At 38.5% G+C, this 25,278-nt stretch overlaps 1 protein-coding gene and 1 pseudogene across 1 annotated transcript; both read left to right on the forward strand.

Annotated features, from left to right (window-relative positions):
• The first annotated feature begins 7,137 nt into the window (after window positions 1–7,137).
• On the forward strand, window positions 7,138–8,063 carry LOC124968310 (olfactory receptor 7G2-like; annotated as a pseudogene).
• A 9,051-nt stretch (window positions 8,064–17,114) lies between these two features.
• LOC124969463 (olfactory receptor 7G2-like) lies at window positions 17,115–17,918 on the forward strand. Its single transcript, XM_047532416.1, has one exon. The coding sequence runs from the start codon at window positions 17,115–17,117 to the stop codon at window positions 17,916–17,918; it is 804 nt and encodes a 267-aa protein (XP_047388372.1).
• Window positions 17,919–25,278: the final 7,360 nt, after the last annotated feature.

The following is a 25,278-nucleotide window of genomic DNA, read 5'->3' on the forward strand; positions in this document are numbered from 1 at the left end:
CTGCCCTGCTGATCCCTGGGGTGCATAAACCTTAAGATCAAAGAAAATAGAAGACAGGCTTTCAGGCTGGCAGGTCCCTTGACCCCAGAAGCCAGGTGCAGATCACCGAATTCTCTCCACCATTTCTACTCTCCTCCGCCTTGAGAACACAGCACATAGCATTTTCCAATAAATTTCAAAGTTCTGCTTTAGCTTTAAACAAGTGTCTCTATCTATTGAAGATATCAAGCATCTTGAAATCATGATTTGCTTTTAGGTGTGAAATATACTTCATATGTGGGGTATAAATTACATGACTACAAATAGAACTAAGAGTCTTTAAACTAAAAATAGAGGTTTCTCTTATTATCATTGATGGCACCTGAGACTTAATTTTTTTCTGTAGACCTTTGTTATGTTTTTATTAGTGCATTATAGTCAGTTATAAATAACATGTGGGTTCATATTAACACAATCATACATGCCTGGCTTATAATTTGCTCCATTTAAGTCCCCAGAACTTCTTTCCTTCCCTCCTCTGTCCTCCTGTTCTACATCCTCTATTCTACTGATCTTTCCTTCTATTTATTTATAGTTTTTTATGTTTTAATTTGTGCTTGATAGCTACACATAAAGTGAAATTCACTGTGATATATTTGTATGTGTACATAGTATAATTTGGTCAATTTCATTCTGCAGTTCATCCTTTTTCTCTTCCCTCCTCCTTCCATCTGCATCTCCTTCCTCTGATCTCTATTTTCAGGGATTCCCCCGCCTTTGTCTTTATTTTGGTCTAGTTTCCCCACATGAGAGAAATCCTTTCTGAGTCAGGCCTATTTCACTCTCAGTTCTATCTGTTTACCAGCAAATGCCATGATTTCATTCTTCTTTATGGCTGAGTGAAACTCCATTGTGTGTATGCCCTTCATTTCTTGATGCATTCATCTGCTGATGGGCACTAGCAGATTCTAATCTACTTCCTTAAAGATTGCCAATGTCATCACAGTTCACTTTCCTTCACATAAGGAAACTGTGAACTGAGATTCAGGTTCTTCAGTTTAAGATGATTAATTCAAGTACAAACCCAGCAAAAGTTAGTAGTAGGCGGATGTGTCCATACACTTAGTAAATCTGGTTGGATCTCAACCTTCTTCTATGATGCAGAGATGGAGTTCCATGTCAGTGCCCATTTTAAACCTTCTTTCTATATTTAAGGACATCAATATTTCTCTATCTTTATCAACTTGTTTTATCACTTGTTTCCTGTTTCTACATGAACTTAAAAATTTAAAGATCCATTATTTGAACCAGGCACAGAGACACACACCTGTAATCCCAGAGGGATTACAGAAAGATTGTTTGCAAGGATTGTTCTTGAGTTCAAAGCCAGCCTCAGCAATTAGGGAGGGATGGTGAGTAGAGAGATCTCCTTTGAGGAGTTTTGCTACAAAGTGAGAAGAGACTGCAGCTCGAGCAGAATGAGGGGACTAGAGATCACTTCCTGTTATTTTCAGGGCAAGTTCATATACTTTTAGAGTAAGGATGTCAGACTTCACTGGTGTACTTATACCACCATTTTAGGTGACCTCTGAGAAGTCCTAGGTTAGGAAAACTGAAGTGTCACCAGAAACATCCACCTGAATAGAGACACACAGGAAAACTCAGCTCTCAAGGTCTCCAGTATACTGGTCGCAAAGGTCCTATCCACCAAGGGGTAGCATCTGAATAAGACCCACACTCTGGGCTCCCTACTTCTTAGAACTCATGATTACTGTTTTGGTGAGACATTGTTTTCAGTAATTTCTTGAAGATTCAATCTCTATGAATTAAGGTGACAGGTTGCACATTTTCTTTCCAAAACAGAGGAATAAAAGGAGAGATAAATATATGGAGAATTTAAAACCTGAAGAAGTAGCAATATTTGTAACTGTGTCCTAGAGCAAATCTTAGGAGGAGAAACGCAGAGTATCCCAGGGTTGGTTTCCAGGCAGTTGTTGCAGTGGAAGAGGAAAATACACCTAGCACATATACCTTGACAACAAATAGGCCTCAGGCAAAGCATTCCTGATACCTCATCAGCTGTCACCCTTCAGGAACTGTAAACATTTCATTAGCACTAACTGCTTAGCAAGGGAGTCCCTTGCTGAATATGAGGCCCTCACTAGTTGGTATTTTTTTGAGCAATTCCTGACTTTTCCCAGTGTGGTGATGGCTAATCCCACATTGTGAGCTACCAGGGCTGTGTCCCTTACTTCCATTCACCTTTTGCCCAGGTCCATTGCAAGGACCTTCCACACTTGGACACGCCTTCCTTCTGTGTGGATCCTAGTCCTCCTTCCTCAGCCATTCCTGTAGCCCCAACTAACACAACCTCAGGAAAACTATTGCCTTTCTTCTCAAAAATAAAATATAGAAGATAGTTTCTATAATTATATAAAGTAATATGGATAGATATCATTATGAGTATGGGGTGTGTATTCATACATATTAACATATGAAAGTGTTTATAAATATAACTTGTATGTATTAATATAGATAATAAATGCAAGAGATAAACATGAGTGATAATACAGTGAATAGACCATTAAAATCCAACTTTTTAATAAAGGCAAATTCCAGTGTAATTCCCTGAAATTTTTTATTGATTCTTTTCAGTTATATATAACATTATGATACATTTTGACTTAATCACACATAGAATATAGTTTATTTTAATTCGGTTCCCAATATGTCCCCTTCCCCCTCCTTTCCCTCTGTTCCCCTCCCTCTTCTCAATAGGTTGGATGCCATCAAATTAAAAAGCTTCTTCACAGTCTAGGAAATGATTAATAATGCACAGAGAGAGCCTACAGAAATAGAGGTCTTTTCCAGCTTCTTCTCTGACAGGGGATTAACATGTAGAGTATATAAAGAACTAAAAAGAAAAAAAAAACACTAAAAAATTAACCTAATGAGTAAATAGGCAAACAAAATAAACAGATTTCTCAAAGAAAGAAACACAAATAGCCAAAAAATTCATGAAAAAATGTTCAAAATCTCTAACAATCAGGAAAATGATAATCAAATCTACATTGAGATTTCATTTCATCTCACTCCTGTCAGATTGGCAACAATCAAGAATACAAATAATAATAAGCAAATGCTGGTGATGATATGGGGAAAGGGTATATTAATACATTTTTAAGGGGCTGCAAAATGGTTAGTACAACCATTTTGGAAGCAGTATGGGAATTCTTCAAGAGAATAGACATGACACCACATGATTCAGATATCCCATTCCTCAGTAGTCATCAAAAATAATTAAAATCAGCATACCATGCTGATACCTGCTTACCAATGTTTATTATAGCAAAATAGCCAAGTTATAGAAGCATCCTAGATGAATGGATAAAGAAAAGGTGGTATACACACACAATGGAGTTCTATTCAGTCATAAAGAAGAATAGTCTTGATTCTATTAGTTTCTACAAGGATTAGGAATCATACCTACTTTTGGCCAAAACTAATGTGTCAATTTGGATCCCAAAATTTTATTGTTCTGACCATGTACAAGTTCTTCCATTTTATATATTATGGATGGAAAATGTAATAAAGGAATTGCATGTTAAGAAAATGAACAGAATTGCTGATATATGAATGGAACAGGAGATCATATGATAAGTGAAGTAAGCCAGACTCAGAAAGTCAAGGATCAAAAGCTTTCTCTCACATGTGGAAACTGAAGAGAAAAAAGGAATAAAAAGGAGGATCTCACAAAAATAGAATGGGGATCAGTAGAGGAGAAGTGGGAAACCAAGAACCAGAGAATAAAGTTGACCAAGTTATCCTGGGTGAATGTATGAATATACCCCAAGCCTTCCAAATTTATATATAAAAATAATGCATCAATTAAAAATAAATAAACAGAAGGAAGATCAATAGAGTAGAAGAAGGGCATCAGAGAAGGGATGAGAGAGTAAGGCAGGTAAGGCAGTGGTATTGGGGATTAAGATGGAGAAAACAATGTAACACACACTTAAGATAATGTCACAATGAACCCCATCATAATGTGTAAGTATAATGCACTGAAGATAAAAATAAGCAAATAAAATAAAAAATGAAGGACAAAATGGATAAATAAAATGCAATACACACACACACACACACACACACACAAACACACACACACACAGAAGGGAATTTAATCAGCCATAAAGAAGAATGAAATTATATCATTTGCAAGGAAATGTAAGGAGCTTTATGTGAGGTGAAATGAACCAGACACAGAAAGTCAAGGGTCATGCGTTTTCCTTCACAGGTGCAAAAGGGCAAGAAAGAAGCTAAAAACAACTTCATGAAAATAGAAGGGAAACCAAAAGAGTAGTAAAGGAGGATCAGGGGAGGGTAAAGGAAAGTGGCAGGGCAGGTACTGGGAGATGAAATTGATCACATGTTCTATGCATATCAAATAAATTACAATGACTCCTACTGCTATGTTCAGCAATTTAAAAAGACAGACAAACCCCTGAGAGTCAAAAAAGAAATGCAGAACCATAATTTCACCTCACAATCCCCTAATATGAAGAAAAGTGTAATGAAACATTTTTGTATGATCTATCAAAATGTATAAATGCATTCTACTGTCATGCACAACTAATTAGAACAAATAAAATTTAAAAATTAAAAAATAAATAAAATAAAATATTTAAGATGGCTAAAAAGGAGAAGAAAATGGTGTTCATAAAATCATGAGCTTGGAGATACAGTCTGTTGATATTTTTCACCATCAGCAATGATCAAAGAAAGTATATTGAAATGTTTGTAAAATGTAGGGTAGAAAATATACAGTTCACAAATATTCAGTGATGGTCAAGAAGAAACACCCTGAGTGTTTGCCTTTCTACCATGTGATAGTTTGGATATCAGTCCAACCAAAGCAAGAGTGTTAAAGGTTTATTCTTCACACTGTGGAACTCTTGGGAGGCGTTAGGACTTTTCAGTGGTGGGATGTAGCAGAAGGTAGTTAGGTCACTGGGGACTGTGCATCTGAAGGGTAGTGGGAAGCCCCCTCCTCTCTAGTTTTTTTTGTTTTCTGGTGGCCTCCTCTGCCTCACATTTCCTCCATGATGTTCTGCATGATACCAGCCCAAAGCAATAGGAGAAATGATGATAAAGTAAAACCTCTGAAATGAGTCAAAATAAACCTTTCCTCTTTTTGGACTGATTTATCTGAAGTATTGGTTAAGACATAGAAAGCTGACTGATGCAATATCTTATCTAATATTTACTAGCAAATTATCGGTGCCCACTTATGGAATACAGCTCCTCATCTGAAATGGAATAAGACTTCCTGAAATCATTACTGCATAAATGAAATACATAATGTAATATGTAAGAGGAGCCCTGGATTCATTAGAGAGATGCCACCTTTTGCGGGATCAGGGCCCATGAAGTGCAGCTGAGCAGAGACATGCAGAGCACTAAGCAGTGCAGACATGGCCCCAGGGCTCAGGAGTCAGCCACCTCTCATCCCTGGCTTCTGCAGAGCTGGTCTTCAAGGACGTGCACTCTTGGGATCAGAATGAGTGAAACTGTTGGCCTAATGAGGAGCTCTGGATATTGGGGTCCATCGATAAAGAGACTGCAGGAGTCACCCTGGGGCCACCTCATTCAGCAGTCCTGCCCCGTCCAGAAAACAAGGCCTGAACCTCCTCCCCAAACTGAGCCCTCCTGACCAGGGTTCCACTGACTCATTTGGTCTGCCTGAACTTTCTGAGGACACATCTTCCATCTTTAATATCCAAGTGAGTTACTGAGTAACATTCTTCTTGAACCCAACAAGGTAATGAAATCCACTTAGTTAATCCTTTGGAAGTGTGACTCATGTATGTAATGCATTCATTATTTAATTTGTTTTATATTTTAATTTTTATTGTTGCATATCAATGACACCGATGGTGGTTTCATTGTACCACAGTGGCACATGTGTGAAAAATCAATTTGATCAATTTCACTCCTTATACCTCCCACAACTTCCTCTTCTTCTTCCTCCCTGTCCTTCTCTAAACACTAATGGTCACTGTTCAACTTTCACAGCATTTATCTCCCTTTCCCCTCTTTTCCCTCTAGTTTCCACATATGAGAGAAATCATATCATACTTTTTCTCCCTGAGGATGACTTATTTGGATGGACTAAGCTCTGTATACCCTCAAGGTGTACAAGGTGAGGGTCGGATGTACACCCTGCAAAATGATGACCACAATGAAGCTGATGAAAACGTCCCCCATGCAGTTTCCACTGGACAAATAGAACACCCAGGCTGATCCTAGAGAGGGTGATGTGTCCATCCACAGAGCTGTGCTGGAGTCTGGATCAAATTCAGAGTGTGTGAGAGCAGGATCCCACCAAGTGGTAGGTAAGTCCTTCACAGTTTCTTCTATCCCCCCTGGGCCAGAGACCACTGCTCTACAGGATGCTTCTAGTTGGACCATGATTGTCTTAGAAGCATCTGCCTCCTTATAAGATTCTTCTGAATATCTGGAAACCATTGTATTTTTGATGTCTGTGCATTATACTTGTTCTATCATTTAGCTATTTAAAAATGAAAAGGTGTACCATTCATCAAATTAAGGGAAGAACACTCTTAGGATAAGACAGAGGATTTTATAAATAGATTTTCGTCAGCTTCCCCAAGAATTAATTGCTAAAGGAGACAAGGACCACTGTACTTGTAGTTTTATGAACTTCAAAAGTTTTCCTGTCCTTTCTTAGGTACAAATGGGATGAATACCATCTCCCGACTGTGACTAATTTCATGAGTAAAGATGGACATGTATTTAAGGCAGAGGGAAAAGCTAGAGGCCTTGTTGAGGAAGAAAGTGTTAAAATTGCACAGGATAATGATGATACCTCAGATATCACTCAGAAAAATACATGACTAGGAACCATGAGATTTTTTTGTTTGTTTTTAATGCATTGGTTCTCAAAATTCAGCATATATCAAAGTCATACAGTTGGGCTAATTAAAACAATGCTATCCTTTTCGCCAAATAGGATAAGCAGTGATTCTGCAGTGAGGACAGAGAGTTCACATTCATAGTTCTCCAAAATGCCCCTGGTGCTGTCTATATACTTTTGACTCTTTCACCCCATAATTTTTTATCAGATTTATTCACAACATGAAACCCAGAAATGAAACAGCTGTTTCAGAATGTCTTCTATTGGGACTGACAGATGACCCAGCACTGCAGTCCCTCATCTTCAGCCTGTTCCTGTCCATGTACCTGGTCACCATCCTGGGGAACCTGCTCATCATCCTGGCTGTCAGCTGTGACCCCTACCTCCACACCCCCATGTACTCCTTCCTCTGCAGCCTGTCCTTTAATGATGTCTTCTTAAGCACATGCATAATTCCTAAGATGCTGGTGAACATCCAAACACAGGATCAGAGCATCACCTACACAGGCTGCCTCTCTCAGGTCTGCTTTGTCATATTCTTTGGAAAATTCTCTCCTTGCAGTGATGACCTACGACCAGTATGTGGCCATTTGTCACTCCCTGAGTTATGCAGTCATCATGAAACCCTGCCTCTGTGTTCTGATGGTGTTAGTCTCTCTGTCCATCAGCACTGTGGATTCTCTGCTGCACACTCTGCTGTTGCTGCGACTGTCATTCTGCACAGACTTGGAGATCCCCCACTTCTTCTGTGAACTTGCTCAGGTCATCAAGCTGGCCTGTTCTGAAAATGTCTTCAATAACATACTGATATACATCTCAGTTGGCATATTTGCTGGTGTTCCTCTCTCTGGAATCATTTTCTCTTATTCTCACATAGTGTCCTCTGTCTTGAGAATGCCCTCCTCACAAGGAAAGTATAAAGCCTTTTCCACCTTTGGGTCTCACCTGTCACTAGTTTTTTTTTTTTTTTTTTTACTATGGAACAGGTTTGGGGGTGTACATGAGCTCTGCAGTGACTGACTCCCCCAGAAAGACTGCAGTGGCCTCAGTGATGTACACCATGGTCCCTCAAATGCTCAACCCCTTTATCTACAGCCTGAAGGAGGCCTTGAGGAAACTCATTGGCAGGACAGCTTCTCCACTATGATATAAAATTTGCTTTGTTCCTATGTTTCTAGAGTCATTCCAGTGAGAGGATTTTTGATGAGACAGAATGCCAAGTACTTCCATCTCTGCGTTCTTTTACGTGACAGGAAAACCTAATGACCAGATGCTGTTTAACTTCTTTGGAGCCTGTTATGGCTTCTTGTCCAGTTCTCTGATATCCCATGCAATTCTTCAATTTCTTTTCTCTGGGTTCACAGGAGCAGAGTCTGAAGGAGGGGTTCTAGTTTTAGCAAACTCCGCATTGATGTGCTCTTAATAACATCTAAGATGTTTCTAAGATGAAACTGCAGGGGGAACAGTCCTGCAAAACTTAAGACCAAGGGAAGGACACTGGTTTTCTACATCTGTCACAATACTCCCTCTATGCTCAATATCTGCATCCTCTGTAACCAGCTTGTGACTCAGGAGAAAAATTCTCCTGCAGTGGGGAACAGTGAGCTGCAGGGGGGAACAGTCCTGCAAAACTAAAGCAATGCTGTGGTTAGTGTGCACAGCAAATTCTCCCTGATCATGTGATTGTGAGAGGAGGATCTTGCATTGCATTTCTACTTGCATTTTAAGCTTGTATTTGCTTTTTGATCAGTCCTGTGATGTTTAACAAATGATATCAGCCTCCAACCTCTACCTCATTGTTTGGACTCCATCAAGCAGAGCTGAATTTGGCGGATGCTATTTTGGAATTTTGTGGATTTGTCTCCAGGAAGGAGAGTTCTAGAAGTTGAACAGGAGATGGAAAGATGAACACAAGGTCAAGGTCATAGATGGAGACTACCTTCAACCTAACTGCATGTTAGGGCCACACATATTTCAATTCATTGGTTGAGCTACTATGAAGAAAATGAACCGATCTTTTATATTCAGTTAATTACTGAGATTTTCCCTGAAGAACTATATCCCCTGTGATCAGATTGGCACCTGCCCTGCTCAGTTTCATTACTTATAAAATTCATGTCATTAGATTTATCTCAGTAACTTGAGATGGTTTCTTGATATTGAGGCTTTGTGAAATGCAGTCGATTCTCAAAGAAAAAGAACCCCCAGTTCTAACACCTGGGCCAAGAAAGAGAATGTCATTCATTACAAGTCTTCAGAAGTGGGAATGTGCTATTTTAGGGATTAAGGCTTCCCTGAGACCTACACAAGGTGGCCTCTTCCAAAGACTTGTTCTCCTGTGTCCCAAGCTGGTTACAGAGGATGCAGATATTGAGCCTGGAGGGAATATTGTGACAGATGTAGAAAACCATTGTCCTTCCCTTGGTCTACTGATGCTATAACTCACTTTGGAGTCATGCAGGAGACAACTGCACTATAAATTGATAACACCATTTGATATCTCCATCTCGTCTTCCCCTCACTTGTTGATATGCACATACATGGTCAGAGGGGTAATGCTACTCCTGTTGAAAGAGGATTTTTCTGAGAATGATCTCATTCCTTATTTTATGTGTAGGCATGAATTGTAATTACATATTTTATAAGAGAAAGAGAAAGACAGAAATTGGATTAATGCAGGCAATTTCTGATGGTACATATTTGTCTCAAAAGTCTTATTTTTAAAACTCTAATAAATAGTAATTCACCCCTCTATATGTGACCATAGAATTTACTACATCATTTTCTTGTTGTCCTTCATAAAAATTCAAAGTCATGACTGATGTCTGGGTCTTGGCTGAGAGTCCATCCTGTTGTTGGGTTTAGCAGATGCTCATTGGTTTTCAGTCCTATTTTTACACGATGTGGGATGACAATAAAACTCCGGAATGCTTTCTGTCATTGATAAAAGGTGGGTAGTATATAAAACTGAATTGAATATTCTCTTTAACTTCTCCTGGTGAAATGTAAGATAGTTTTATTCTTGGGATGCATTTATGGGATACAGGGTGCCATTTTTCCTTTTGGAAGTTGAAATGAGTTTTCCTAAGTGACTGAACTAACTTGCCTGTCTTTGGATGATTCTGGTGCTTAAAATCACCACATCTGATGAGGTAAAATAATGCTTTGTTAATTTGTACTTCTCTTTTCATGATGTGGAGTGTCTTTATACATTTTATATGAGACTCTTACTTTTCCCATTTTGGAAAATATGTCTTTGAGATATTTCTATTCAGGTGCTTGTCCTTTTGGCAATGTGTAGAAGTTATATATTTAATTGGAAATTCTAACATTTTTAAGTTATGTGGATGACAATTTATTATTGTTTTGTCTACCTTATTTTGCAACAGCTTTAAAGCATTTAATATTTGCACACAGGTGGTCAATTTTAAAGCAGTTTATCATGTCAATATTCCCTAATTTTGAGGACTCAATAATCGATTTCTTCACATTTTTATTGGTGCATTATAATTCATACATAATAGTGGGATTCACTGTTACATATTCATACATTCACATGATAAAACAATATAATTTGGTCAATATCATCCCCATTATTTCCCCTTTAGCTTCCTTGTTCCCTCCCTGGTCCCTTTCCTCTACATAGATCTTCCTTTATTTTTCATGAGAGTCCCACCCCCATGCTTATTTTCCTTTACCATCTTCAGCTTTTCATAAAAGAAGAATAATATGACCCTTGACTTTCTGAGTTTGGCTTATTTCTCTCAACACAATGCTCTTAAGTTCCATCCACTTTCATTCTTCTTTACTACTGACTAAAATCCACTGTGTATAGATACCAGGTTTTCTTTCTCCATTTACTACTGATGAACACCTAGGCTTGATCCATTATTTGGCTTTTATTAATTGTGCTGCTGTAAACACAGGTATGCACAATAGTGACTCCAGTTCTTTGGGATAAATTCTGAGGAGTGGTGTCAGTGAATTGCTTGGTGATTCCATTCTAGTCTTTTGAGGAGCCTCTATACTGAAGTCCATTTGGTTGTGCTAATTTACAACCTAACTAACAGAAACAGTGTGCCTTTTCCCTACATCCTCCACAGCATTCATTATTGCTTGTGTTCCTGAGGGCGGCCATCTTAACTCAATCATTCTTGATAACGAAAGCTGTACTTACTTCAGTACAAAGGATTTAGAGTTTTACCTTTTAGTTTATTGTCATGAAATGTTCTTTTTCGACTTTTGATTCTGAGTTGAAACAAATCCACATTTCTTTTTTACTACCAGTTCAATGATAAATAAACTATTCATCCTTGTGCTGATTTTCTTCTGGACTCTCTTGTCACAACAATAGGATTGAGTACTTGTCTCCCTACACTAAGGTTGATGTCTTCATTATTGTAACACACCTGCCCTATAAAAGCAGTTTGCTTTTGGAAACAAACTTCAACTCTTCTTTGGTACTTTGTACCACAGGTATGCATCTTTTCTGGTAACTTTAAATTTCCTGCAAGAATATTGATAACAAACCCTGTAACTTAAATAGATGAACTGTAATATTTAGATAATACATATATTGATGCTAATGTTATGATATTGCATAAGGTTGATAGTGAAACTCTACAAAGATAATAAACCATATTTCTTATACATGCTTAGCCCATATTGATTAAAGAGAATGTTTTAGGAAACAAGTAAACATAATATTAAAAATTATCAAATTTGAACCATATGTAAAATGGTCCCTTTGTAACAATTTTAATTTTTGGAAGGGTACATTCTCTGTTATAACTTCTATTATTGAGGAGACAGACATGTAGACATCCTTAAAATATTTTGTTTCTCTTCACTCCTGTTTAATTCTTCCCAATATTGCTTCTTAGACTAGTGTTATTCAAAGGCACTTAGAAGGAGATGCATATAATTCAGGGCAGAGGAAAGGGGTATCCATGTGTGACTGGTACTTGAGTCAGTGTGAGCAGTAACGCAGGCAGGGCAAAGAAGGTCACACTCAGGGTGTCTCAGAGTCAGGGATCAACAAAGGCCAAACTGACAAATGTAAGGGGTTTGTCAACCTAAAGTCAGTCCCACAGCCAGCCATCCTGACAATGTTACATAGGAGGGACATCACCCATACCATGTCAGGAATTCCCTACTAGCAATTTGTATGGACAGGTTGTCCTAAGTCCCTCCTCTACAGCAGTCATTGAGGCTCCCAAGTGTTCCGAGCTCCATGTTCTTTTTCTCTCTACCATGTGAATCCACTTCCTCCCTAGCAGCTATGACATGAGCAACGTTGACTCTTGTGTTGGGATGTCGTGTCCCTCTAAGATTCAGCTTAGGACACACAGTTTGCTGCTATTTTCTCCAGTTGTTTCAAGTCCCTGTATATTTTTTCTTCCCTATAGTCCTTCTGACTCAGAAAAATGCGTGCAACTTATCACCTTAAGGATAGTGTGTTACTCATTAAGTTATCGTTAAGAAGGTGTCTTCTAAATAATACTCAGAGCACCTCAGGCTTCAGAAAGTTTACTGTCTGCTCCGCAATGCGGGTCCTATTTGGGGCTGCCCCTTGCTGTATGCCACTTTGGTGGACAGGGAATCGAAGACATTGATAATCCAAGCAAGCCTTGTGGCTTTTGTCCAGCAGTGTTCCCAGGAGACAAGTGGTGCCATCTTGCTGACCCTTCAGTATTGCTCACCTGTCACCACTCAGAGGTCACCTCAGATGCTAGTGTATGGTTTACTCCAAAGTCTGCCATCTGGGCTTCAAATGTATAGGAATTTCTGTTAAAAAATTAAATTCATGTCTGGGGATGTGGCACATTCTGTAGCACTGGGCTGGGATGGGCGAGGCCCCGGGATTCAACCTCCAGCCACAGGAGAGGAAAAACAAACAAAAAAGAAAACTCCCTCTCAGACCTGACACTACTCTGACCATTCTACTTCATTTCCCCCTAGAAAACTCTTCAAGGGGATCTCTATTCTCAGCATCCTCAGTTATTCTCCTCATGACTTTTGGAAGTCTGTCCAGTGAGTCTGGGGCCTGAGTTCTCATCAGGCAGGTTTGTTACCTCATCCATCATTAGTAGGGTCTCTGCTCCTGAACTCACTTTACTGACTTGTGCCTAGTGACAGTGGAAAACTCCACAGATCCGTCCATCAGTCCCACCGTGAGCTCAGTTAAGTTCTTCTTTAGATACTTTCCTGAAACTTTGACGTGCTCCAAGTCTTCATCCCTTGGTCTACATGGGGCTCAACTCCTGAGTTCATCCATATTCCTCATAAGGAAGTTCCACTTCTGCTTTTGGAAACAAAACTCCTAGGACACTGTGTCCTGGATACCTGGAAAAAGGAAGTACTTTCTTACTTAGAGAGATGATTCTATACAGTCACTTGTTTTCTTTTCACTATCATCTAATGTTTTGGTTTTGTTATTATTATTATTTTTATTTATTTGATATCAGAAATTGTATCTTACATCTACATGTTATAGTTTTCTTCAGGTTATACATGGGAACACTGACTTGCTTGTAATCCTATTAATGTGTTTGTATATTGTGTCTATTAATCCTAACTTTAATGTGAGTAGGGTTATCATGATGAAGAAAGTCACCATGATGCTGTCTTGCCATAAATTTCAAAAAATATCCCATGTAAAATATGAATTCATATATGGAGTTAACAAATGTACCTTGAGTTGATAAATACATAAAAATTTTGAAGAACTTAAATAAAGCATAGTTTAAAAATAACACTGCCATGTTGTGTCCTCTCCTCCTATTAAATGATTATATAAATCTAACTTGATGTATGGACACATGTGGCAACTAGTGCTTTTTGGTGACTTTATATTTGAACGAACACATCAGTTAAGAATGAAAAACTACAATTTCACCTAAGAAAAATATATTTTGAAACTACAGGGGTGGAATTTAAAATGGTGTTTATGAAACTCTCTGCAGGGATGTAAAGCCCTCTCTGTTACTTGTCAAGCACTAGTGATGGCACAGAATATATTAGAGTTTATTTTGTCTATTATGTGGAAAAATGTAGTTCAACAATTGCCCAAAAATGATTAAGGGGATACGCTTTGCATGATCATAAAATGCTATAGATTACTTGTCACCCAAAGTCCCCTGTACTAAATATTTAGTCACCAGTCTGTGGTGCTACTGGGAAGTGGTAGAACCTTCCAGAGTAGGGTACTAATGGAAGGACTTTAGATCATTGGGAACTGGGACCTTAAAGGGCTAGTATAACTCCAGCCCCTGGTCTATCTCTCTCCATTTCCTGGCTGCCTAGTTTGTTACAAATTCCCTCCAGGATATACTGTGTTGTCACAGGCCCAAAGTGATAGCCCAAGTGGTCATGAAATCAGACATATGAAACTATGAACCAGAGTAAACCTTTCTTCTTTTTCAGTTTATTAAACTCAGATATTCATTTTAGCAATTAAAAACTGACCAGCACAATATCTTAGCAAATATATATAAATGTTATTTATGCTCACACATATAGGACCAAAATTGAATGAGTGTTTTTGAAATTATTAATTAAGTAGAGATGGGAAACAAAAGAGAGAAGGCTTTGTTTGTAACTGAAAAGGAGCCCTGGAATGCATTAGAGACATGCCACACATTACCTTATGTGAGCAAGAGCCATTCAATGCAGCTGAGGAGAAACAAGGGAGAGAACTGAGTGGAGCAAGCAGGGTCTCAGGGGTCAGGAACCAACCACCCCAATCTCTCAATTCTACAGAGTTGGTCTTCAAGGACTTGCACTCTTGGGATCAGAATATTAGCAAAACAGCTGATCTAACATTGGGCTTTAGGTATGTCACTGACAGGGATAGATTCAGACACTGCAGGAGTCAGCCTGTGAAGACCTCACTCTACAGCCCTGCCCCAGCCAGGAAGCAGCACCTGAGCCTCCTCCTGAGATGAGTCTTCCTGACCAGGGTTCCACTCCATCATTCAGTCTGTCTGTGTTTCCTAAGGACAGATTTTCCAATTTCAATATCAAGGTGAAACTTTGAAGCCAACCAGGTAACTGAAGCTGCTTAGTTAATGCTTTGAAAATGTGACTCATGTATCTCATTCATTTATTATTAAATTCATCTTAGTTCCTATATGTGTCATCATATGCCCTTGCCAAGTGAACACGGGCAGAGAGGATGTTTCCCTCTTATTTTTCTACCCACTGACATTCCCAGAGATCATTTCAACCCATCTAATACTTTCTTGATTTTTGCATTTATGCTGCTGAGGATACTTTCTCTCTTTTTTCCTTCCTCAATCACCCTGAAACAATCTTCTCTCTAAGAAATGAAAAGTGCTTTGTGCAGCAGTGCATGGCGGAAAGAAGGAAGGTTTGAAGGAAGGAATGAAGGGAGGGAGGGAGGAAGGAAGGAAGGAAGAAAAAACAAAAAGAAAGAGAGGGAAAGAAACCAGTAGGGAATGCCAGCTGAAGGATTCCATATTTCAAATGTCACACTTGGTGCACATTTGACACACATTTTATCAGTAAACATTCCCACAGTGATTTTTCAGCTTCATTGAAGTATAAGTGATTTTAATTTGCATATGTTCAAAGTGTACATTATGATGTTTGGATATATGTGTACATTGGATAATGATTTACAATTAGATTAATGAACAAATCTGCAGTGCAGTTCGCATTATACAAATAGAACACACCAACCTCTCAGAGTTGATGATTTTTGCCCTTCCCAAAGAGTGTCCTAGAATTCCTGTCACATTCAGTGTATGTGAGACTAATATTAATCAAAGGGGTAAATGCTGTCATAGTCACTGTCGTCTCTCACTGAAGACAAAGACCACTGCTGGACAGTGGCCTGCCAAGTAGAATCCTGCTGGTGTGATAAGCATGTGCTATCATGTAAACTGTAGTTTTCTGAGTATCAGATCTTATTTTCATCACTTTTCTCAGACATCTTTGCACTTCATTATCCTCTCCTTTAGCTGATACTTAAAAACAAATTACCACCTGTTGACCAACAGACAGTAACCCTTAGGATGAGAAAGATTATCTGAGATAGAGTTGCCCAGCTTCCCTTAGAGTTAATGGCTAAAGAACATGGTTTATGTTCCAAGGCGGAGTCTTCTGAGCTTCAGTGTGGAATAACATTTGCTAACATATGCTCAGGACCACCTGGTGGGATGCCATTCTCCAGCAATAATTACTTTTGTGGAATGAAGTGGGCATACTTTCAAAGTGATAGAGAGACTAGGGAGGTCAGGAAGTAGCACAGGGAAATTGTGTTATCTGAGTAACCATTTAGGAATGACTCTCTGGAGGAAGGAACGCAGTTGGATAAAGGAAGATTCTAGCAGTCAGACTAGCTGAGCTCAAACCCAGTCTGGGCCAAGCACTCACTGTGGATCTCACATTCATGATATAACCTCCAGTTGCCTAAGTGTCCTCATGGGTAAATGTGGATTCTAACTAGAACGAACACAGCTGCAAATGGAAAGAGATTTCAGGTTATTCTGAAGCAAGCCAATGTTATGGAACCATCACTTTAGTAGACAGATTTCTAAATTATATTCTTGTATTTTTGAATGGTGGGGAATAATTGTGATTGAAAAGTATTGCATTATGATTGGTTTCATTCTAACCTCTTCACACAGTAAATAAAACAGTTGATGGTCAGTGCAATTTCGCTTCAATAAAAGGAAGGGAGGGAAATGGGTGAAAAAAGGGAACAGGAAAGGATGGAGAAAGTAAAAAATGAAAGTACGAATATTCACTTCAGTTCACAGGACCTGTGAGAAAGTGATTCTTTTTTTTTTTTTCCTCTGCAACAGGAACGGTTTTATTTCTTCTTTCTTAGATATATATAGCCTTTTATTTAATTTTTAATAAAAATTGAACCGACTCTCAAAATTCAGCAGGCATTCAAAGGTTTCTTAAAGCATTAACTTACAGTTCTCATGCCCAGCAAGTGTCATGAAGCTTTCTGGAATGGAGACCAAGATTTTGCATTTCTAACAACTTCCCAAGTGCTGCTGCTTCTGCTGTTCACACAATTTATGATCTATTCACTCCATCTTTTCCATCAAATTCATCAAATACATGGAACTCCACAAACCAAACCACTGTTTCAGAATTCCTTCTTCTGGGACTGACAGATGACCCAGCACTGCAGCCCCTCATCTTCAGCCTCTTCCTGTCCATGTACCTGGTCACCATCCTGGGGAACCTGCTCATCATCCTGGCTGTCAGTTCTGACCCCCACCTCCACACCCCCATGTACTTCTTCCTCTGTAATCTCTCCTTTAATGACATCTGTTTAAGCACATGTATAATCCCAAAGATGCTGCTGAGCATCCAAATCCAGGATCAGAGAATCACTTATGCAGGCTGCCTAACTCAGGTGTGCTTTGTCATAGTATTTGCAGTTTTAGAAAATTTTTTCCTTGGGATAATGTCCTATGACCGCTATGTGGCCATTTGTCACCCCCTGAGGTACAGAGTCATCATGAACCCCTGCCTCTGTGTCCTTCTGATCATGATCTCCTTGCTTATCAGCATTTTTCATGGCTTACTGCACAGTCTGATGGTGCTGAGGCTGTCCTTCTGCATAGACCTGGAGATCCCCCACTTCTTCTGTGAACTTGCTCAAGTTGTCAAGCTGGCCTGTTCTGACAGCCTAGTTGAAAACATACTGATATATGTTTCATCTTGCATATTTGTTGGTGTTCCTCTCTCTGGAATCGTATTCTCTTACATTCACATTGTGTCCTCTGTCTTGAGAATGCCCTCATCAGAAGGAAAGCATAAAGCCTTTTCCACCTGTGGGTCTCACCTGTCTGTCGTCTTCTTGTTCTATGGGACAATTTTTGGGGTGTACATTAGCTTTGCAGTGACTGACTCTCCCAGGAAATCTGCAGTGGCTTCAGTGATGTATACTCTGGTCCCTCAGATGCTGAACCCCTTTTTAAATAGCCTGAGGAACAGGGACATGAAGAGGCCTTGAGGAAGCTCACTGGAAGGACGACTTCTCTTCTATGATGTGTCAGTTTCCTTGGACTTGGGTTTTGAGAGAAAGTCACACGGACTGGACTCCTGCTGAATCAGAATGGCTGGATCTTCTGTCACTACTTTCTTCTAGGGTGATGGGGGTCAACTAATAACCTGATATTTTATTTTGTCTTGAACCCTGTCCTTTCTTTTTGTCTAGTTTTGTTATGTTTGACCCATGATTTCTATTCTCCTGTATACATTCTTTGCTCATGTTCCACAGATACAACACCTGGAGCCAGAGTTCTAATTTTAACTCATTTTGTTTTGGTGTACTCTTAGAAACACAAGTTGGAGAAGCCGGATGGACAGAATAATATTGGAGCAAAGCTGTGATCCTATCTACAAAAGCCTTCCAGTTGAGCATATGGTTGGTGTCATTTGAGTGGCATCCTAGAGTTTATTTTACTATGAGACAAAGGGGTAGCCATTCACCTCTCATGTACTATTTAGTGGCCAACCAGCAACTTCTGGTAATAGCATCCACCATGTTAAGCGTAATGGTCTCTGAAGTTGGCATAGTTAGCTAGACGTTATCAGTGCTTTCAGATCATTCATCAATGAGAGGTGCCTTCAGTCCTAATAAGGAAAGAAAAGTCTACCATTAATATGCTCCGTCTGACAGGGTTTCCATCATTCCTACTTGAGGTGGCCTTTTCCTGGACTTTGTTTCTTCCTAGGGCACCAGGAGATAGCAGCAGATTCAAGTGTCATACCTGGACATGATGCTAGAGACAATAAACTGAATGCCATTCCTGGGTTAATTGGTATGTAATGTTCATGGATTAGACTGAATCTCTGTGCAGACTGAATGGAGATCCTCAACACACAACCAGAACCTGACCCACTATTTTTTATTAATATACATGATGATTGGGTACTGTTACTTGTTTGAGAAGAGAGGGATTGCTGAGGAGGAGTTTTTCCTGGATTATTTGGGTAGATCTTCATTGTAGTCATGTTTCCATATTAACAGTCTGAATTACAGAAGAAAGAGGAAAGAAAGAGGCATGTAACAATGAAGGTAGAAATTGGATTGATGCAGCTATATGTGAAAATTTTTGTCCTATGAACCTGTCATTTTCATAGAACTGTAATGAACTTTTATCACCATGTAGATATTATTACACAAATTTTGACCTTGTCAAAGTTCAAATTTAATATATTCTGTTTCTTGTCATTACTAACATCCTTATTTTCAAAACCATTTATGCTGTTTAGTAGGTTTTCATTCATTCTTTTCAGCAAAATCATTTTCTTTTGTTAAAGTTAAATCATTTCTACAAATTACACAATGAGGTTTCAGTTTTTTCAAGTTTTAATGCATTTCTGACCATGGAAATATGACTTAGGAGTAAATGGAAGTATTCTCCCAGGTATCCAATAGTTAATGGCAATGTGGTACAAACAGACCTGTTTAACATCTTCATTTTTATTCCTGCATTTTTATCCCCCATATTTTTCATTTTGCATTGTGACATTAAAATTAGTAGCAGTTCTGATGTTGATGAAATATTGGCATCTAGATTTATGCTATTGTGAATAAATCTCTTGAGTGTTCTCCTCTGTGTCTTCTAAAGGAAATAATACAGTTGTACTCTGGGTATGGAATTTTGGGCTGAGTGGAATGAGTGACCTTTCATCTCTGGGTATTTCCACTGAGATTTCCTAAGGGATCAAATCACTCTACCTTCCATTAGATAACCCTAGCATCATATTTTCTTATACTGACAACTCGGTGGGTGTAAAATAGAATTTAATTAATTTACTTTTCCCTCAAGATAAGAATCAGTCATCCCATTTATTAGGGACCATTTTTCTCTTTTGTGAAATGTGTGTGTTTATGACATATCCACTGGGCTTCTTCTCTTTCCAAGATAAATTCCTAACAGTTCTTTATGTCCTTGTACTAGCAGTTACTTTCATCTATGTACACTGCAAATTCATCCATCAGGAGAACACCTCCTATTGCATGTTTGCCATGGTATTTAGTAGCCGCCCTCTAATTAATTTTAGTATGGTTTATTTTGTCAATATTTTCCCTCATGGCCTGTAGTCAATTGTTTTTGATATTGAAACTTCTACTTTGGCTGATAAAGTATTTGTAGTCTTGCATTTTGCCTTTCCCATTTGAAGCTGAAGCCATGGGGAATTTATATTTCCCTGGATGCAAGAAAAGAATCACATTCATCTTCATTACTGAGCACCTTTCATTAAATAGTCCAGCCCTTATGTTGAGACCAGTTCAGCCATAAAGAAGCAGTGCACTTGGGTGTTCCTGTTTCCTGGCCTCCTTTCTAAACAGTGGCATTGTTGTAACTATCCCTACACTAACATCACATGCCTTAATGTCTGCAGCTCCCTGGTCAGCAAAACTGTTTCCCTCTGTCAACAAGGAAGCCCCAGAGGCTTTTTAGTTACAATCACAAAGGTACCAAGGCCCCAGGTTAACTCTTTTTCTGTAAATTTGCAATTATTGTCAACAATATTAATAGATAAGACTCATAGTTTATATCTGTTGTCTTGTATTATTACTTGTAATGTGCATATGTTATAATACTGGGATGTTTTGAAACTATGGTGATGAAATTCTTAAAAGGAGATAAAATATATATTCAATAGACAATTTTGACTTCAAATAATATATTAGAACTATTGTTTATGGTGTACAAGGAGGTTCATATTTCACTTATCCAAACATTGAACTAACATTAAGTCGTTGCAATTTGTATGGTACTTTTAACATATTATCATTGATATTAAACAGATAGGTAGATAGATAGATAGATGATAGATAGATGATAGATAGGTGATAGGTGATAGATAGGTAGATAGATAGATAGATAGATAGATAGATAGATAGATAGATGATAGGTAGGATTCCCAATTTTTGTCTCTCAAAACAATGTCTTCCTTGACATCACAATGTGCATAGCCTATTGCCCACCTGACAGCCCTGTGGATACCTAACAGACATCTCAAAGCCAACATTTCTATAAAACCATGGTAATAATTCTCAGGTGTTCTACACACACACACTATCCTGTCCCTTCCTGCAGCTCCTCAGCAGTTTCTGTCATTGAGCAACCACTGTGGAATAATCTTCCTCACTTACAAAGCAAGTGCTGGGGCTGGATTTTGGAGAGCATAGTCTCAGCATGGCCCAGAATGATCTGTGCTCATATGGCCACTGGCTACTCCTGTGTCTCCCAGAAGGAGGCCCATGTTCTGCAGGGAGATTCCTGTAAGGACAACTGCTGCTAGTGCTATCAGGTAAGCCTGGGTCCCCTGAGCATCAATAGATTGTTGCTATTGTCATATGTGCTTTTGAGAGCACATGTTCTTCACTTTACTTCTCTGTCAGTTTTTTTTTTTAAATCAGTCACCTACAATATCTGGGAAAGAACTTCCCTGAACATAAGTTAGACTTCATGACTTTATTTTTGTAGTTTTGTTGGAAGGTTTCAATCACTAATGGTTTAGAAAATTGTCTCCTTGCAGTGATGGCCTGTGACTACTCTGTGGTCACTTGTCACCCCTGAGGTACAGGGTCATCATGATCCCTGTCTGGGCATCCTACTAGTTCTGTTCTCCCTGTCCAATACCCTTGTGGATGGCACACTCTGGTGGTGCTGCAGCTGTCCTTCTGCACAGACCTTGAGTTCCCCACTTCCTCTGTAAACTTGCTCCGGTGACTAAGCTCACCTGACACCTTGATCAATGACATTGTGGTTCATTTTATGGTTGCCAACATGGATGGCAGTTCTTTCTGTGGGATTATTTTCTCCTGTACTTGAATTGTCTGTTCTCTCTTGAAAACTCCTTTGCTTGCAGAAAACCTAAACGTTATTCACCTGTGGGTCTCCCCTCTTGCTGCTTACCTGATCTTGGGGTGTACATTACTTCTGCAGTTACAGACTCGCCCAGGAAGACTGCAGAGGCTTCAGTGATGTACTCTGTGGTTCTGATGATGCTGAACCCCTTTACTTACAGCCTGAGGAGCAGGGGCATGAAGGAGGCCCTGAAGAAAGAAATTAATAGGTCAATGTGTTTGGTGACTGCTGTCATAGGTAAAGCAGGTGTCTAGAATGCATCCAGTTGCCCACAGTGTTGTCCTCTGAACTTATCAATATGTCTTCATGAGGAAACTTCTTTTTCTGTGGAGGAATATTTTTACTTCTTGGAGGAGATGTTAGATGTAAAACATAGTTGCACAAGTTAATGGGGAATCTGCTGAGATGAAGGGTCATAAGTTTCCACAAGCAACAAAACAGTCTTCTGTGAGCCTGAGACTGAAAACAATGAAATTTTATAGAACAATCAAGAGAGTATACAGACTGCCCATAATTTGGGGAGTACAGCATTTGGTATATATGGGATCGGCAATACATATGTTTATATATATGATTGTAAAATAATTCTGAGCATTGTGCTCAGATTATATGAAACATATTATATGTAATATACGTGTATGAAATATTATATATATAACATGATGACATAATATATAACATATAAATATATTATAAATACATATATTAAAATATTGAGATATTAGGTAGGTAATATTACATAGTATGTGTATTATATATTAGTATATAACATATATGTTACATATATTATATGTACTATATATTACATCTACAATGTATTACTTATAATTCTATTAAATTTAATTATGTATGATATAATTATGATAAAGTATATGATATATGAAAAGAGAGGGAGATGGATATATAGGTACATAATATTTATTTATATTATACATAAATATAAAACATTAGTTTAAAGAGATAGTATGTAATTTAATGTATCCATATATAATGTATTTTATACATATATAAATATATTTATATATATATATACATGCACACTCTGATCTGATATACATATTCTGTGTGATCCTAGTAATTTCAGATGTGTCATTAAAAAAACCCTTTTTCTTATGTGATTATTAGAATCAAGTGAGAAAAATTGTGTGGCTGAGTCAGCACAGCATTATTCATGCTGTGTAACATTAAAAATCAAATAAAATAAAGATTTCTGTCATTGCCAACAAGCCCCAACTCTTTCCTCATTATATCCTCAAAAACACATTTTTGCTGGGTTCATGATGGTGCACGCCTGTGATCCCAGGGACTCAGGAGGCTGAGGCAGGGGGATCAGATGTTCAAAACCAGCCTCAGCAACTTAGCGAGGCTCTAAGCAACTTGGTTAGCCCCTGTCTCAAAACAAGAAGTACAACATGTCTGAGAGTGTGGCTCAGGGGATCAGATTCCCTGGGTTCAATCTCCAATACAAAAAAAAAATTTCATCGCACATTGATAACTATTGCTATGATTTTCAATTCACTGTAATAACAATAATAAAGTGAGGAAGTTTTCTCCTATTTCTGCTTTACTGAGGGGTGTTTGGGGATTTTGCTTATTTCAAACAGTTATGGATGTTGGATTAGTTTTAAATTTTTTTTTGTAAATATGAAATACTTAATGATATATTTGAAAAATATGTGAAGGATTTGTACACTGTCAGCTATAAAAACTGCTGGAGAAAATTAAAGAAAGTCTAAAACTATGGACACATATAACATATGCACAGATTGGAAGACTCAGTAATGTCAAAATGTCAAGTACCCCTAAATTGATATGTAGATTCAGTAAAATCCCAGTGAAAATCCCAGCAGGTTTTTTGGTAGAGATTTCATGTTTAAAAGGACCATGGAAGACATAGAAGAGCCAAAACTATTTTGAAAAAGTTGAAAAAGTCAGAATTCATGGCACCTGAATCATGAATCTACACTAATTAAAGCAGTGTGATATTGGTATAGATGCAGACAAGTAGATGAATGGAGTCACACACAAATGAACAGCAGAGTTTTATAAGAGATGCACTTTCAGACTGGTCTCCAGGTACATGCAGTGGACCAGGTCTTAAATCTCTGCTTTGATCAATTTTGGGTTGCAACCTTGAGAAAGGTCATAACTTGAGCATGGTGTCTCCCCCTCATGACTCAGTCCCAGGAGGAGCTTACAGCCAAGTGCTGTCTGCCACCAGCACTCCTGCAAGCTAGGTGATAATTTATCCTCCAGACAGGAGATCCTGGTGACACCTGAGGGTCCACCACACACATCTCAGTTGTACTGCCAATTTCTTTCCTCATGGAGGGATGTCCCCTGGCATAAGGCTTTGCTTCAGTGTGGGTACTGTTAAATCAGAATCTAGAATACAGCATGGCTCCACTCACTGTCATTAACATTTGATGTACTGAATGAATGATTAAACAAATAAGTAAGTAGCTGCTAGGAAAATAAATCTGCCCATTGACACTAGAAACCCAATAGCATATCAGGTAGCCTCAAGACTTACATTTTGCTTTTGTCTCTACTCATGTGATTCTCAGTCACTGGGGGCTGCTATAACAAAACACCAGAGGCCGGGTAGGTTGAACAATAGATGTTCTACGTCTGAGTCTCAGACTTCTGAGTTTTGCAAAGTCCAAATTCTGAAGTGCTAAAACACTAGCAAGAGTTCATCATCTTTATGGTTTTCACAAGACTTTATCTTCTCTTGGCAAAGATAGGAGGCCCTGGTATCTTTTCCTTACACTGACGTTAATCCCATCATGTAGCTCTATACACAAGACCTTATATAAACCTAATTACCTCCATAATACCACCTCCTAAATCACCGCATTTGGAGAAATTTATAAACGATAATAAAAGCAGTTGAACTGGTGAAAGTCACCTTCATGATTGTAAATAGAAAGCTGTATAGGATGCATCAAAATGCATTATACTGTCAAGAGTAGCTAATTAAAACTAATAAAAATGTTTTTTTGTTTTTCTTATTATTGTAAACAAATGGGACACATATTGTTTCTCTCTTTGTACAAGGAGTCAAGGCATACCATTTGTGTAATCATAAATTTACATAGGGCAATGTTGTTTGATTCATTCTGTTATTTTTTCCCTTCCCCTAAACCCCTTCCACCCCTCTTTTCCCTCTAAACAGTCCTTCCTTCCTCCATTCTTACCACCCTCCTTATCCCTAACCCTAAACCTATCCCTAACCCTAATGCTAAATCCCGCCCACGCCCCATTATATGTCCTCATCCGCTTATCAGTGAGATCATTTATCTTTTAGTTTTTTGAGATTGGCTTATCTCACTTAGCATGATATTCTCCAGTTTCATCCATTTGCCTTCAAACGCCATAATTTTATCATTCTTCGTGGTGGAGTAAAATTCCATTGTGTGTGTGTATATATATATATATATATATATATGCCACAGTTTCTTTATCCATTCATCAACTGAA

This window comes from Sciurus carolinensis, chromosome 17 (assembly GCF_902686445.1).
Source record: "Sciurus carolinensis chromosome 17, mSciCar1.2, whole genome shotgun sequence".
In the NCBI taxonomy this organism is placed as follows: Eukaryota; Metazoa; Chordata; class Mammalia; order Rodentia; family Sciuridae; genus Sciurus; species Sciurus carolinensis.